General features: G+C 43.8%; 1 protein-coding gene across 1 annotated transcript in view; it reads right to left on the bottom strand.

The window, feature by feature from the left end:
• The window catches only part of Rhogap102a (Rho GTPase activating protein at 102A), a 30,623-nt gene extending 25,545 nt beyond the window's left edge, over window positions 1–5,078 (bottom strand). Inside the window, exon 1 of the mRNA XM_076785170.1 lies at window positions 2,971–5,078. Coding sequence (XP_076641285.1) covers window positions 2,971–4,863 — 1,893 coding nt within the window. The 5' untranslated portion in view covers window positions 4,864–5,078. The remainder of the gene's footprint in view (window positions 1–2,970) is intronic.
• Between the last annotated feature and the right edge of the window lie 12,066 nt (window positions 5,079–17,144).

A 17,144-nucleotide genomic window follows, 5' to 3' on the forward strand; every position in this document is an offset into this window, starting at 1 on the left:
AAAATATGGCGCAACAACTGTGTACTACTGTAAACGTTACAAAATGGTAAAATGTCCTCTTCCATAACCTCAGACAGCTAGAACAGAACTCCCAATAATTGATCAAGACTCGTTTGAAGACATCTGTACGACAACAATGAATTGAGATTCTCGAAAACATGGCGCAACAACTGTGTACTACTCTAAACGTCACAAAATGGTAAAATGTCCTCTTCCAGGACCTCAGACAGCTAGAACAGAACTGCCAACAATTGATCAAGACTCGTTTGAAGACATCTGTACGACAACAATGAATTGTGATTCTCGAGAACATGGCGCAACGACTCTGTACCACTCTGAACGTCACAAAATGGTGAAAGATTCTTTTCCAGGACCTCAAGCTGCCCGAACAGAAGTTTTAGCATACTCTCAGTGATTAACACGTTTATGCAACATCACCTAATTTGTAAGCCAAGAAGACGACAGTAGGACTAGGGTTTAGGGGATCTCACGACCACCGGTGCGCGCACCTAACTGCACAGCGGCTGTTAGTCGAAAACTCCGGGTGTGTGTCGGTGCACGTAGTAGTGGTAGCGCAGGGGTTAAGTATAGTTTATACACACCACCGTTGGCTGACTATTTCTGGCGGCGCCAGCGAAATTCCGAGGCCCTAAATTGGTTATCGCGCTTACCACTTAACGAGATCGCCGTTGGCAAGGTCGAGCCTCTTCTTCTTATTCTCGGTTCTTATTCTTCTTCTTTTTCTCGTTTCACATCGCGCCGCGCCGCGGCATACTCGGTCACACGGGCCAGATATTAAACGGTGGCTTCGCGAACGGGGGTGGGCACCGAAGAAGAGGAGAAAGGGGAGGTGGAAAGAAAAATAGACCGACTGTCGAACCGATGAGATAGATCCACGAAGAAGCCGGGAAGGCGAAGAGGCGAGCGGATCGGGAGCCGAGAGGCTGCACACGACGCCCCGAGGAAACAAGAAGAAGAAAACCGAAAAGGTGTCATGGCTTGGATATTTCAAAGAGATTGCGTGACGTTTGGATTACCGATTTAGATCGAATATTGTGTATAGCCGGTGTGCACCGTGTACAACGTACGTCAACACTCGCCGATGCCGAGGCACCGGAGGAACTGTGTTCCCGGGACATTTGTGGTGGATTTGCAGAAATTGAAGGCGAACACGATTTCCCTACCGTGCGTGAACATTTTTTTTTTTTTTTTGGTTTTGCTTGGTCATTGTTGTATCGTTCACGTATCTGTAGTTGATTCTGCGTCGTTCAGAAGATGACTAATTTTATATTAGGCTTGGTAGCAGCAATTTTTCGTGTCCACCATCACGTGCCAAGATTTAGTGTCAAGCGACAAAGCTGAAGACTAAAATTCATAGAGAAGGATCCAGCACGATTCGACGTGATCGAGGGCTTGCACTTCGAAGACTTACTCTTTGAGAATTCGCTGTTTAGAAGTTCAAGGTCAAGGTTGATGTTTTTTTTTTTTATGACATGGTACACCTGCCTTCGTGTGGTTACATTGTTGTGTGGAACTGTGTAATATCTTTTCGTGGTTATCTATACACGACCTCGACTGTAGTCGTATGTTGAAGTGTAATCGAGTATGATAGAGTTTGTTTGCTACAACGATACGCTAACAGAAATATATCATTTAGTTTCGGACACTGTGTTGACCTTGGAACCGCGGGATCCATGCTCTGGAACGAAATCACTTAGTCATAACATTTGGAGAGCAATAATTTTTTGCTTTGACAGTTCGTTCGTGTTAAAGCGAGGAGGTGTAATAACAGTGTGTACCTCTTGACTCCAATTTCATGTTCTTTCCTAGTACATGTAAACTTCTTTTTATATGGTTTTCAGTGGACAAATAAACTATCATTTTCCACTATCGCCAAAGTATATTTTCCAACTTGTATAATTGACTTCTTCAAAGTATATTGTAAAATAACATTTTTTACTTTTCTCAGGCGAGTACGACCTTCGTTTAACTTTGAACGGTAATTCGCGACGAACGAGTGAACGTTAATGAACGTACGTTTCAAGTCGTACTGCCTAATTTACGAAAACCCGAAGGTCTCCAACGCGATCCTTTGTCACGCCACTATTTCCCATTGTTCGAGGATACGAACCGCACAATGGTAATATGAAATATTAATCCGCGGGTATTATTAAGAAAACGGCCGGATTAGCGTCGTTATTAATAGCAACACTCTATTTTCGCGGTGGACCTTAATAGCGACATCATTAATTCGTTTTCTTTCTCATAACGAGGCGGACACTCCCGGCTATGCGGCGACAGGTGGTTTAAGCAAATTATTCGTAGATGTGTTTTGGCAAGGGAAAACTCTATGTATAGCGCGCGCGCGGTTCGTTCTTGTTTCGTTCACGAACCGTAAATAAAATTCGCTTAAAACAAACAAAAATCACGTCTCAACAATCATTTCACTTCCACAATTCCCACATTAGTCCCGAAAACGCGAAGGTGTTTGACAACTCGATAAACAACGATCACCCGAGTCGATTTACCTTGCGAGTCCTTCTAGCTAAACATTTTCAAAAATGTACTCATTAGAATTATTATTACATTGTTGCTTATGAAATTATGGATTTTAACCAGTAAAGTTGAACAAACAATTTCTTAAAAAATAAATCTTCTTCGTAGATATTAAATGTTTTTCTACTTCTAGGAAATGATGAACTACAAACAAGTTCTCCAATCACTGCAACCTGTCAAATAAATCGTAGTGCTGGGGGTAATGCCATTTTGAATTGGAACTGACTGTAGTCATAAGTAGCTCTTTTCTCACTATGCAAACGAGTCAGAAGTATGCAGGATGAAGGGTGCAGAAGTATGTAGGTTTCAAACGCAAGCAAAGATTCAGCGAGAGAGAAAAGCGTGGGTGAGAAAATGGGGCAAGACACACGCGCGCGCACACACACACGCACACATAAGCAGACGAGGACTTACTTGCGGTGTCCAGACGGAGGGTTGATTGGAGGCCCTCGAGGTGCTCTTGCTCCGGGACCGCCATATCTTCTTGGCGACCAGTCGACTGCCGTGATGCACCACGCTGCTCGAGGACTTGCTCTTCTGCATCGCTGTGCCACCTGCGGAATTTGTCGACGAGGAGGTGAGTGCCGGCGAACCAGGTGCCGAGTGCGGCTTGTCCTTGTGCGCGTTGGAACCGTGAAGGAGATGGGAGAGGAAGGACTGGTGGTGGTGATGCTTGGGGGTCAATGGTTCTTCGGAACCGAGGCCACCGTCTATGCTGCTCCTCGAACTCGCGTTACGACTCGGTGGCGAGCCGGTCGTATCAACGTCCGACAGATTCTCCGAAGGATTCTCCATGGACGACATTTCCCTATAATTAATCGCCCAATTGTCCTCGGTCTGACATCCCTTACTATTACCGTCGTCGTCGCTCAACTTCGTGATCTCTCCCTTAGCTTTAATATTCCTTAAATTGCGGTCGTAGTTCACGCGTTTAAATCTATCCACCTTGTCGGCGTCCATGGACTTCTTCCTGGCCATACGAAGGTACCTTTTGATAGTGTCGCTAACGGATGGCGAGACGTCGTCGTTGTCCACGCTGCTGCGTCTTCTGCCGGTGGCTTTTTGCGCCGGCTTCTCCTGCAGAGCCTCTTCCTTCTCTTTTTCTAACAGTATGGCGTCCAACACTTCACGCGGAACAGGATCGGTTTGCACACCATCCTCTATGGGGCCACGGTCCGTGCTAGGTTCTTGAACAGCTATCAATGGAGGTGGAGAAGTAGGGTCCCTCCAGGTAGACAACCAATCCTCATCTTTCGTAGGAACTCTGGTGCGCTGATGAGTCCACCATCGAGACGAAGGTGAAGTGTACGCACCTGTCGCGCGAGGACCTCTGAACCCCCTGGTGCACCTCAGGTCGAAGTATAATTTTTCTAACAACTTCCGATCAGTTAGAATGTCTGTAATCACATGCTGCCTGTTTCCAGACTTGCTATAGTACCGGCCGATAGTATCCATCAAGGACTTATGCACATAATCACCCTGGTAAGGCTGCATGGACTTCGGAACCTTCGACGAGTCCCTATCCTTATCTTTATCCTTATCTTTAGAAGACTGCCGAACAGACAAGTCCTCCAACCTAGACTGCGCGAGCATCATGTCCAAATGCTGCTGGAGTCTATCTATTAGACTCTGATAATCAAACGCATCCTTTCCATCCACCTGACCACTCGTCTCTGACCTTCCACCCGGCTTCGTCGTTCCAGCGACGTCGCTCTGCATATTCAGGTACTTCTGCAGCATATCAGCCAAGGCCTTAGCCTCAGAATCCTCCTGCTGGAACTTCCTGCGCTCCACAGGACTAGATGGCGTGCTACCACCTTCTGTCGCTAGTAGCCACTCCCTTTTCGCCTTTGCCAAATCAAACTTTCCCGTAGTGGTAGCCTGAAGAACGAAGGACTGCGGAGGTCCCCTAAGATCATCAGCTTCGTCCGCTGAACTCGCCTTGGTCCTGCAGCTGCCTCCTTTGATCTGCCTCCTCCGTCTCTGGGCCCTGAACCCTAATGTCCCTGGGTAGGAAGCTTTCCTCCAGAGAAGGAACCTTGGCTCTTTTTGACAGACTTCTTGGAAGTACTGTTCAATTTTTGGTATGTCCTCCGGTCGGTTATGCGTGCCATCGGGAATCAAGCGTCGTCCAGCGTCCGCCATGTACCTCCAAGTCTTCCTGGTCAGCAGCCATCGTTCCTTGATGGGCTTGGTGGACCGTTTGGTCCTCCGGTCCTTGGAGGAGGGCGGCGTGACCCTGGCGGAGGCGCCTGTGTCCACGCTGTCGCGACGCGAGCGTCGTCTGCCGCCAGGACGCTCCGCCATCGTCGCGTCCTTCTCCTTCTTCGCCACGCGAACCACTTTCGCGGAATCGTTCTCACCGTTCGGACACGATCAACGACCGACAAGACGACCCGGACAGTCGTCACACCTCTCGGCCAGCGCTAGATCATCACCGAATGGGGCTATCACTCGCGATCCTGAAGAAGAACCTCGACAGGATCCTCGATCAGACCGCACTACACACTATCGACACTGTATCCTGGCCTACCACAGTGACTGACAGATCAGAATCGCCACGAGGATCGAGACCAGTTGCTTCCAGATGATCGGTGTCCGCCTCTTCAAGATCGACAACGTCGTCTAGACCATCACCGAATGAGACTCTCACTCGCGATCCTGAAGAAGAGACGAAGGGATCACACTATACACTCGCAACACTATATCCTACCGCAGTGACCGACAGATTAATTTTGCCAAGAAAATCGAGCCTAGATGCTCCCGGATGATGGATAGTCGACGTGGTCTTCTCTTCAAGATCGACGACGGCCGCAGCGCTTTTTTCCCTCGAGATCCGTTGACCGGTGGACTGACGACCCAGTAGAGTCTTGAAGGGAGCCAGGTTTGAATGTGGCTGGGTCAACGAAGGGAGAAGGACGAAGTTCTGTGTAGGATGAAGATAGGTAGACAGCTACTTGTCCTCTTCTTGGGTACCTCTGAGCGAAGCTCTGGGAGAGGGGTGTTCTCTAGAGGATCGAGACAGCAGGACAGCCACTTGTTCTGTTCTGGGTAGCTCCAACGCTCAATCCCTCCGCTGGGAAACTGATCCGCCTCTCGGTTCCCCGTATCACGCTTATTTTTGTTCCTCGTTGAACGAGACTTTACGCGCTTTTTTACGCCGGCGACCAGCAGGCCCGCGTCGGTCCGAACTTCAACAACGGGCTCCAGATTAATTTAGATTTCGCGGATCCGGCCGACCTGCGATTCTCAGCTGACCACGGTGTCTCTCGGACCACAAGACACAAGATACGTTTCGATCTTTCGATGGTGGTAGAGCGCAGAAGAGAAGATCGAGCGTAAGAATCGATCGGCTAGAAACGAGCGCAGAGTGTTCCAGAGGCGAGTCCAAAAGCCTCGACCCAAATTTAACTCGTCCAACTAGAAGTTATCCGCCCAGCTTGGCGGGCCACGTTCTCCGAGGTTCACCGTGGGTGATGATGCTCCTTTGGTGTCCTTGTCCGTGGTTCCAGGTGACGACGCACGCAGGTTCAGGTCCGCGTCGACGATGGAAGTTGATGAGGACAACACGGATTCGCGGACGAGAATCACGTTACGTTCAGGCTTCGCGAGCCGGCAAGGTGGAAGCTGCCTAAGGTACGCGACTACTGCTTCTCAAGGCGTCGCGACGCTCGTGGACGCTCCGTGTCTAAAAGCGTCTTTGCCCCTTCTCTCCTCACGGTGGCTCTCTTACGCGAAGAGAGGAGCCGCGCGATAGACAGAAAAGCGAGAGAACCACGAGACACAGAGAAAGAGGGAAACGGAGACGTCGAGAGGGACAGAGAGTGAGGGCGGATTCAGTGGTAGAGAGAGGGAGAGAGAGAGAGACCGAGTCAAGATGGACGGTAAGAGGACCGGAGACGAGGATGGACCAGACCGAGGAAGAGGCAGAGGCTGCGGTCTAGGGTACCTGGGACCGCAGACAAACCGGAGGTGGTGTCGACGACGTTGTCATCGTTTGCCAAATACCGACGCCGCTTTCTGGCCAGCACCCCGTCTAACGTGCACCACTCGCGTATTTCATAGTACGATAGTCCACGCCTTGACGATTTGTTTATAACGATAAAGCACGGACCCGGCGCGAGATCGCCGCGAATGCCGCCGACGAGAACGCGTTCCGTGTTTTCGTGAGACCGCGTTCTAATTCGACCGTCGCGGTTCTCCGATCGAACCGATCTCTACCAAACAGGGTTTTGGACAGGACGAGCACATGGTCACTGGGTTGGGATACTGTTCTTATTGCAGACGGAACGATATTGAACGGCAAGTTCATCTTTTAACCCTTCGGATCCGATATCTCTGCGTCGTATCAACTCTGAGGAATATTTTCAAATTGGTCGCTGGGCGACCGATTATTAGATACGATGCGTTTTAATGCGTTACTGTTCGCTTTCTAGAATTTCAAGATAGGTAACATCGTTTAACGTTTACTATACGGAAGCAAACTGACAACACATCGTCGTTCCCGAAGGGTTAACGCAGTTGTGCCTGCAGGTTTATCTGCAATGACTGAATTCATATTCAACTAATTTTTGAAAATTCTATATTCATAATTTCAATAAAATTTTCTTATAAATTTAACTTACTAATAAAATTGATATTGAAATAATTTTTCAAAATTACCCCCATAATTTCAATTAACATTCATTTCCAATTTAATTTAATAATAAAATTTATATTCGAAAATAATTTTTTATAATTTCTATTAAAATTTCCCTAGAAAATTGATTTACTTATAAAATGTATATTTAAATCGTTTTTTACTAAATTTACCCCCATAAATTCAATTAATATTTTCTCAGAAATTCGATTTAATAAAACATTTAATTTAATAAATCCACTCCCCCAATGATCAGGTTTCAGAAATCGAACCGGGACACTAAATAGGGTCCACACAGGGAGAACCTAGGGTAACGGGTTATAACGTTGTATCTATAGGAGATAGAACGAAGTTGAAGAGCAAGCGCACTGTTCAGTGAAATAGTTCTCGTTCGTGTTTCGGGAAGGTATTAAACGCTTTAATTCGATGGTAACGTTTGAGAAATCAAGCTGAGATACTAAACAGGGTTCGTACAGGGTCAATCTGGTAATTGGACCAGGTTGTGATTCCGTTTCTATCGCAGAAAGAAGAAAATTGAAGTGGATAGATTCATTTTTTAGTTGGCGTTTTGCATAGGTGCATGATTGCTTGGTGGAAGAATTGAATCTTCAAATTGGATGATTACGTTTCAGGGAAAGAATGTAATTAACATAATAATAAGATTACCGTAGTGTATGTTGTAGTCTTTCATGATCTATTTCAGCAATACCTACAGTGTTACCCACTGTACCCAATATTTACCATCGTCAACGTGAAAGTGTAGAGGAACGAAGAGAAGCAACAAAGTGAAAGAATAGAAGAACGAAGAGAAACAATAAACTGCAAGAATAAAGTGAACTAACAAAGTGAACTACCTACTACTAATATTTATCATCACTACCGTGTATAAGAGTAATATTTGAAAATCAAAGTGCCTCAAGTGAAGAAAGTATTGAATGAATATCCATACTTTTCGAAATCCTGCTTTCCTGTTTCGAATATCTGCGGTATAAGGGTGCGTGTCCATTTGAGAGTAAAACTGTCGCGAGTTGCAGTGAATTCTGGGTATGTGTCAACGACACGTGTCCAGGAGACATACCCGAGCCGTGTTATGTTTACTCTCTTCAGCGTCCGAGGTCACTTGACCTTCATGGCCCCTCACGGGGTATACTCCGCGGTAGTGGGGATAATTCCGCGACGTTTATCATCTAGGTCTTGGCGACATATATAGAGAAATTACGGTACTTTCGAGAGTCAAATTCGTCAGTGGTTTATTCTGCACCTAAACCAATAGCACTCTGCGATAACACTCTCAAATGCTGATACTGACGAATTTGACTCTCGGAAGTAACTTGCGACAGTTTTACTCTGAAATGGACACGCACCCCAAGTATACTTCGGTGACTCACAGAGCGCGTTTAGTCGACAGGAAATAAATAACCGATTGTCACTGCAGTCGAGTCGATAATCGCATTTTCAGCGAGAAAACGGTTATATTGTTACGGTTCTTTCAAGAGAACGAAGAATGCACACAATTGTGCTGCATTGTCGCAGCAATTGAACGTGCAAAGAGGTCCGCGTCACGATCATCGGTAATATCGTCGGTCGAACGACGCCATCATACGCGAAAACAAACGAGAGGACACCGGGAGAGCAGACCGGTGCAACATGAAGAGTAGTAAACTCCCCTAAATTGCAGGAGATTCTGTCGACGGTATCGATTCTGTTTGCCAAACACTATAAGAAATTCCTGGCGAACGTGCAATTTCTAAATTCGTCGGTTCAAGCAACTCTGTGCCGCAAGATTTTGTCGCGTTGGATTGCGTACGGGTCTGCCGAAAAAAGTGTGAGATCATCGGGGAAAGGAAACTGTAAAAAACAATAATTATTTAGGAATGCGAATCGTACGACGGTGAAGAAGGACGTCCGTTTGTTCAGCGTCGTTTCTATTAGACGCTGTCGTTCCAAGTTTTGGCGCACCCTCGCGTCTTCAATCCTTGTCTCCCGTTCAGAATCAATTTCCGAGCCTAATCATTCATTTGCAATAACTTTTCACACCGGGTGCCGTGTGCTCAATACTTTGCACGACACATTGCCGTGCGATTCGACGGCAGACAATCGCCATTTTGAATCCATGCTGCTGTATCCTATGCCGCAGAACTAACTCCTTGCAACGAAAGACTTTTCTTCGTGGTTATTAAAACAGGCATGTTGCTAGTAATGATTAACCTTATTGTATTTGATCTTGGTTCCAAAACAATATGTATGTTGTTTCAAACATAAACGAATTAAACAAATAAAGATAGAAATACCGTTTCTGTAAGAGAATAAAATAGTATCATACATAGTACTGACTTAAAAACTTATTTTCGCTAAAATTTGCTGAAATAATCTATAGGGTGTCCCAAAGATGTTGTACTCCCTTGAAAAGGGTGATTACCGACGTGATTTGAAGTAACTTTCTCCTTTGCGCAAATGTTCTAAGCGGCTTCGTTCCAGAGTTAATAGTGAAAAAACATGGACCAATCGGAACGCGGCTGCAGGTCCCGCTGAGCATGGCGTTGCGTTGACATTGGCCGAGACGGAATCCGTCGGCTGTAGCCGCGCTCTGATTGGCCCGTGCTTTTCGTTAATAACTCCTTAACGAAGCCGCGGGAACTTACTTCAAATCGCCTAGGGAATCAGCCCTTTCTAGGAAGTACAACATTTTTGGGACACTCTGTATATGCTCCATTGGAAATATCTGTAATTGTGATTAACAAAAAGCCTAAAGACTTCTATTCCTTGTAACGAAAGAGAAACAATTTTGATTAGAACAGAGAGCTCAAGGACTTGCAGTCCTTTTAATAAAGAGGAACACATTAGATTACGATCCAGTTCAACCAAATCATTTTATGGAATCAAATTTCTGACTCTCGGTGACTCTTCAACTCCACCCCTTACGGAACTAATTTCGGATCGAAGAATCGAATTAAGAACAATCGAATTACTCATCGATGCAGACGATGACTCATAAAAATCGCGTTCCTTCGAAAGGAATAGAACGTGATCGCATCGGAATCATCGGGTCCCACCCCCGCTATCATATTTTCCGCAGCCCTAGAAATTCCGGGGGCCGTGTATCCCCTTTCGATAAATCACTCGTCGGTTTTCCGGCACGAAAAAATAAAGATCGCTCGTACCGCGAGGCTAACCCGTCCCTGATTTACGGACGAACGCCATATAGGCGGGCCGAGGTGTGGTCTGACTTGCATTAGAGAGAATGAGTCTCGAAATAGTCCCCGGACGCGGAATACATCCCTGGGAATATTAGGCAACGCGGCCCCGCGGCGATTTTTATCGTCCTACGTCACTGCACGGCCCACGATGGAAAGAAATGTCCCAGATTTTCTTTTGCGACTGTTAGCTAATCTCTGGGAACCTTCTATCCTCCCCTGGGCTGCCATTTCGATGTTGGATCCTCCGAAAAATTAAATAATGCGAGTAGATGATTCCAGAAATTGCAAGCGAAGGAATTTTACCAGGAATTTTACCATTTTACAATTTGACCAGGACTTTTAAATATATTTTACATGTTTTTTTCCAGGAAGTTAAATTTTACATCAAAGTCCCCAGTTCTAGGGAAAATAAAGATTTGATCTTTCGCTATGACAACAATTAAATGTTTGTTAAATGTTATCTTACGGTATATTTGGATTTCTCAACACTTTGCCTTTTTTATTTTATTCTTCCTTAGCCTTTTAGCTTTTATGCATTGTGCTGGTAGTATATTAATTATTTTTCTAACGCACCGTTGCAGCCATCGTTGAATAAAGTTACGCTTGCTTCTAGAGCTAAACAAAAATTTTTGTATACGTGTATGAATACGTGTATACTTTTCTCAAAATTGTAAGTATAATTTCGTGTAGACACGGAACATTATCAGAGAGATTGCAGAAATGATTTTCGTAAAATAAAGGCTTTACCGTTTCTGTGACCATTCGCGTGAATCTTCACAATTTATTGTCCCATTACGAAGGGATTTGGGAATGCAAAAATTTCGAGGGCAATAAAATTTGATAGCACGATAAACGAGATAAAAATCCTCGCCAAGCCCCTGCATAATATAAACACAAAAATCCTGTCGTTGTTGCGAACGATTGTTGAAACTCTCACAATGGCCCCGTTATAGCGTTCGAGTGGAATCGAACGCGTAAAAAGCGACGGGACTCCCCATAAAAGTCGCTAGAATTTGGTAAATAAAATCATACAAGCAAACGATGAATTTTTTGTTCCCTCGTAATAGTACGATCTACTAAATGATAACGATTGTTCCAAATATCGCTAATTGCGCTTTCGTGTGCTCAACGAAGCGGAGCTTGTCTCGCGGTGTTATTGAGGATTAGCGAAAAGGTGAAATTTCGTAACATGCCACGAATTTTTACAGAGCCTCGTTGTACAAGCTATTTTCATATGTTTCTCGCGGCTTTACAGGAATTATTTCATTATCGATTCCGCGCGGAATCGCCTGGCACCTTGTTCACGGTCAAGGATTTCGCGGGGAATTCCAGCGATTTCGTTTCGTAGCTTTTACGTCGACCATCGCATCATCATCGGTGCGGTTCGCTTTTACGATAGTTCGTACGCGTATATGAAAGCTGATAGAAGCGGTCAGTTATCGATCGCCGGAAAATAACGGTAGGGGATCAACAGATGCGATAGCAGGGTTATTAAATCTTTATATCATGGAATATTTAACGCTAAACCTACCAATTTGACCTTTTCAAACTTCGCTATTTATCTTTACGACTTTTTTTTCTCTTAAAGTATGTATACAATTTCAGTATTTATTTCTCGTTTTATTTTTTTTTTTTCCAAGAAATATTTGTAGCCTGTCCTGCCCACCGCGGCCGGTCAATTTGACCGCATGAGATAATATGGTATTTAAATAGCTCTTCTAAATCTAAACAATCACTATAAAAGAAAGGCTACTCTCAATGTGGCATGGCCAACTGAAAATAAATGCCTTACTGAATGCCGTCTTATTGAATGAGACGCTATCAAGTTACGCACGTGGCTGGTTGATAATACTGTTTCATGGCAAATACATCCAAAGGTGGACGACACAGTACAATTTAGTAAATCGAGGAGAGAACATCGCAGTATTTTTTATATATTTGAAATTATATAAAAATAAATTTGTATCGTCATTTTATGGAAGTTGTTCATCTACTAATTCATTCAGCAACAAAATTGACTATTGTCTACGTTCAATTATATTAACAATAACTTTTTCCAAGGACCGGTTACTTTGATCGTGCACGGTAGGAATAGGTATACAAGAAGTGTCGGTAGGTTTAGTGTTAAAAGCTCGAGGGTGCGTGATCGATGCGTAGAGGACGCTTAAACGGACGTATAATAGAAATCAGCATAAACGCGGAGCGAAATTTCGATGGAAAACACATTTACTTTTATTCGACGCGGAAACGAGCTCTTTGTATGCAATGAATGTAGCCATTTAAATTGAATGGCTTTGCATCGTATAATATAAGTAGATCACAGATTTTATGCATTTACAGTGAGGACGGAGAGGTGAAATACGAGATATTGAAAATATTAGAAGAGTTTTGAAGGCTGTCGTGACATTATCCGCAATTTGTTAAAATGATTAGGAAGAGAAATCTATTCTTACTAAACTTCAGTTTAGTAAGACTCAAAGCTTTTACTTTGCATAATGATTCATAGCCTAGATGTAAGCTGTTATGCTAACGAATCCTGATAGCGCTTTGTATTTTCCCTCTTTGTAAGTACAGTGAATTCTCGATATATGTCAACAATACGTCCGAGGCCTCTCGAGCTTCGTGACCCCTCATGGGGCATACCCCGCGGTAGTGGGGATAATTCCGCGAAGTTTACCATCCAAGTCTTGGCGACATATATAGAGAAATCACTGCAGCTATGGCAACAGTAGATTTCTCTGATTGTAACGATCAATTAATAGCAATTTCACAGTGTATACGAAGTAGGATACGTGAAGTATAATGAAGTTAATGAAGGAATTGTACATCATACGACCAAAAAGACGCAAGATTATGTCCAGTCTGTCGCCACAGTCGCGTTAATCTTTTGCACACTTATACAAGCAAATTTCCGGGGATAAAATCGTGCTACGTTACCGTCACGAGAGATTTGCCAGTGTCACGATCAAACAACGGCCATAATAAGGATGGCGATTGTATCGTCACGTTTTAGGGTACAATTATCTATGTTTGACCATGGTCGTTATCGCCGACCTGGCATTTATTACTAATTGTAGCACGCTGTTAATTCACGCCCACGATCTTCGCGGACAATACATTTGTTATGAACCGTGGCATCTATAACTACACTGTGTAACCTATTATTTAACTTTGTTTTAGGTTTTCAATAAAAATCATCGTGTAAATTCAACTTCCGTAGCGGTATCAAGGTTACTCATTAACCAGGAAGATCGAGGAGCAGAATCACAGTCAACTGAAGTAGCGAAACGACTATACTTTATTACGACTATCCTGTACTTCTATCGAGGTTTTCCAGTAACTTGGATAAATCAAGGCACAAAATTATAATCGACTGAGATAACAGGATTTCCGTACATCTATCAAATCTCCAGTAATCAGAAAAATCGAGGAACCATGTATCAGAATCGATCAAGTTAGCAGACCTCCTGTACTTCTATCGAGGTTTTCCAGTAACTAGGACAAGTCAAGGCACAAAATCGTAATCGACTGAGATGACAGAACTTCCGTACATCTATCAAATCTCCAGTAATCAGAAAAATCGAGGAACCATGTATCAGAATCGATCAAGTTAGCAGACCTCCTGTACTTCTATCGAGGTTTTCCAGTAACTAGGACAAGTCAAGGCACAAAATCGTAATCGACTGAGATAACAAAACTTCCGTACATCTATCAAAATTCGGATCCATCGAGGTCGTTCCGCAATTCCATCGATGTTCCTCGATAACCAGGGAAACGGAGGAATAGAAAGACAATCGAAAGAGGTAAGTGACGTTTTCGTACTTCTACCATGGTTCGTCAATGACCGAGGAATCGAGAATGAAGAGCACACTCGATCGAAGTAGTGACACTCTTGTACTTGTTCGACGGCTAGAAAAATCGAGTACGAAGACAACAATCGATCGATACAGCGAAACGTTGCTCACGAGATCGAGAGCGCAAGGGAAGCACGTGCGAGCAAAAGTAGCCACGAGTCGTCAATGGCAAGAGGCACGGTCTCGTCATCGATCGATGACGACCCGACACGCGGCAGGATGAGTTGGCTGATGACCGATCCGTCGAACTCGCCGTCACTAGAAAGAGAAAGAGATAGATAGATAGAGAGAGAGAGAGAGAGAGAGAGAGAGAGAGCCCGCGCAGTGTCATCGACTGATTGCCCGCTATTTCGGGCGTGCACACCGCCAAGCCAATTTAAAATCATTTGCATCGCCACGTGATGTTCGGCCGGCATAACAGAAACAGTAGAATGTTGCGCGATTCGTAACCTCGTGACACGCGAATTAATCCTACGCATCCTCCTCCTCCGACCGTTTCGTTTCGCACATGATCGTTTTCAGGGACGAACCGTAAATCCGTTCGCGAGCGTCGCCGCTTGTCAATTTTTTTTTTATCTTTTCGCCGTCGTTCTCTTTCGCCTTTCATCTCCTGGTCTCGCCTTTACCCCGTTCGCGAGCGTAACAGCGTTTCCAGGTATCCGGGAATTTATAGTCTTCCGGTGACTCGCGAAATATTCACGAGACACTGGAAAATCCGCGATGCTCGCAATAATTGTTGCCGAACGATTTATGCTGGTTCCCGTGTCCGTACGAACTATCGAACGCTAATTAATCCTTCGAGAGCCGAGAGTGATGAGAAGAACGTGGATCGAGTGAGAATTCTGCGAACGAATTTCTACACCGTTTCATTGATTCTATTGAGGATTTGAAAGTATAATTCGTCGATTGTGGGCAGGAAATTCATTTCGATTCAACTCTGTTGGGATTTATGAGACCGTCTCGTTGTTACACTGTCACTGGTCCGTGGCTAATCAGTATAGTCTGCGGATCTTGCATTTCTGGAATTTGCCTGTGTGCAAAATGCGAAGAGGAACGTTTCAAGTAAAATTCAACTTACACCTGAGGATGATAATAATTTAGATTAAATTATGCCAGGATGTACGAGGCAAGGTGCTATTAGGTTGCAGACTTTCGTGCAAAATAAAAATTGTTTGCATTAATTGCAAATGTCACAGGAACCAAATAGAAATTAATTTTTTTTCTCTAGCAATTTCATAAATCTGTAAGTAATGATGTACGTCGCCAAGGCCCGGATGATAAACGTCGCGGAATTATCCCCACTACCGCGGGGTATACCCCGTGAAGGGTCGCGAAGCTCGAGAGGCCTCGGACGCCGAGAATTGTAAACATAACACGGCTCGAATATGTCTCTCTTGGACGATACACAACGCTGGCAAGACCCATGTTGTCGACATGTATCGAGAATTCACTGTGTCGATATTCTTAAATTCTTTTAATCTTTCAAATCTTTAAAATTACACCCACCAATTTTTGTCGTAAGGTATCTCCTGTGTACTTCTGGCGTTTGCAAATTTGTAGGATACAAAAAGAAAATGTGTACATTAACCAGAGGTATACAAATTTTTATTTTATCTTTACCCGAAGGAATTTTTTTCATCAGTGGAGGGAATCTTTCCTCCCTTATTCTGGGGGTGGAACTTTTGAGGCCGGTGATTGATAAACGGGTTCTCAGAGATGAATGAAAGTTTTTCGCAAAAGGAATTGGTTCGTCGATATAATTAGGTTATCTGGGTGTTTTGAAACGGTCGTTAAACGGCGCCAGAAGTACGCGACACGTGGGGTGAGTTTCTTCAAGTGTGAACTCTCTCTCTCTCTCTCCCTCTCCCTCTCTCTCTAACACATTTTAATCTGTTTCGTTTGAAGAATTCGCGGCGGAGGGGTGCGCCTCTAACGTCAGGCGGGCAAAAAAAGTGTATATACGCAAATCGGAACGTGATAATATTTACAGTTCCGAGTGTAAGAAGTAAGCGGCGAGAATAAATATACACTTCGGGCAGTTTGAATACCAAGTGCCTTGGATACCCAACGATTTCGAATACCTATAGAACCTTGAAACCTCGTCCGTGTCCCGTGGTCACGAATTATCCAGCCACGAATGATAAGACCGCATACCTAAGATCTCATCAAATGTTTTAATCGAGCCATAATCCCTCTGCATTTATTGCAAATCAAATTTTAATGGAGTATGTAACTTCTCTCGATATGATCTTCTATTTTCAAATTGGCTGGATTAATCCATTTAGTGAAATGTGAGACAAAGTTTCACTTTTTAAAGAATGATTCGATTTAGAAACTATTCCAACAACAAAGAATTAAACTGTTAATGGTAACCCCTTTATACATTAAGTGTTGTCCTCGATAGAGTACCTATGATCAGTTCTTCTTAGATTAGTTTCACAAAATTTGCAATAGTTCCTTTATTATATAAGAACAATTTCTAAGCCAATAGTCCAAGACAATCATACTGTTCTATACTGTCAATTTCATCTGTTTTCAACGCCTGACACACTTTTTCGTTTCATAAAAATTAGCAAAGAAATTTTGTGGCATCATTTTGTGTACATATTTCAAACTGATTCTCCATTTAGAAATATGAAATATGTCTGCAAAATAAATCTTTCAGTCCTTCAGAAAATAAGTTTTCTTTTTATTTTTCGTTATATAAAATCAACCATAAAATTGGGGATCAGTAAAGAGATTTCATCCAATGATTTTCTACGCATCTCAATTCATCTTTTACATATATTGCGGCATTTAGAAATTCCTGAAATAAGAAACCTGGGAAATGAAGATTTCTCGTTAGGGTACAATTTTGACGTGGTTTAGTGGGGGAAGGTCAGAAATATTACGGGAACG

Source organism: Halictus rubicundus, chromosome 3 (assembly GCF_050948215.1).
Source record: "Halictus rubicundus isolate RS-2024b chromosome 3, iyHalRubi1_principal, whole genome shotgun sequence".
Lineage (NCBI taxonomy): Eukaryota > Metazoa > Arthropoda > Insecta > Hymenoptera > Halictidae > Halictus > Halictus rubicundus.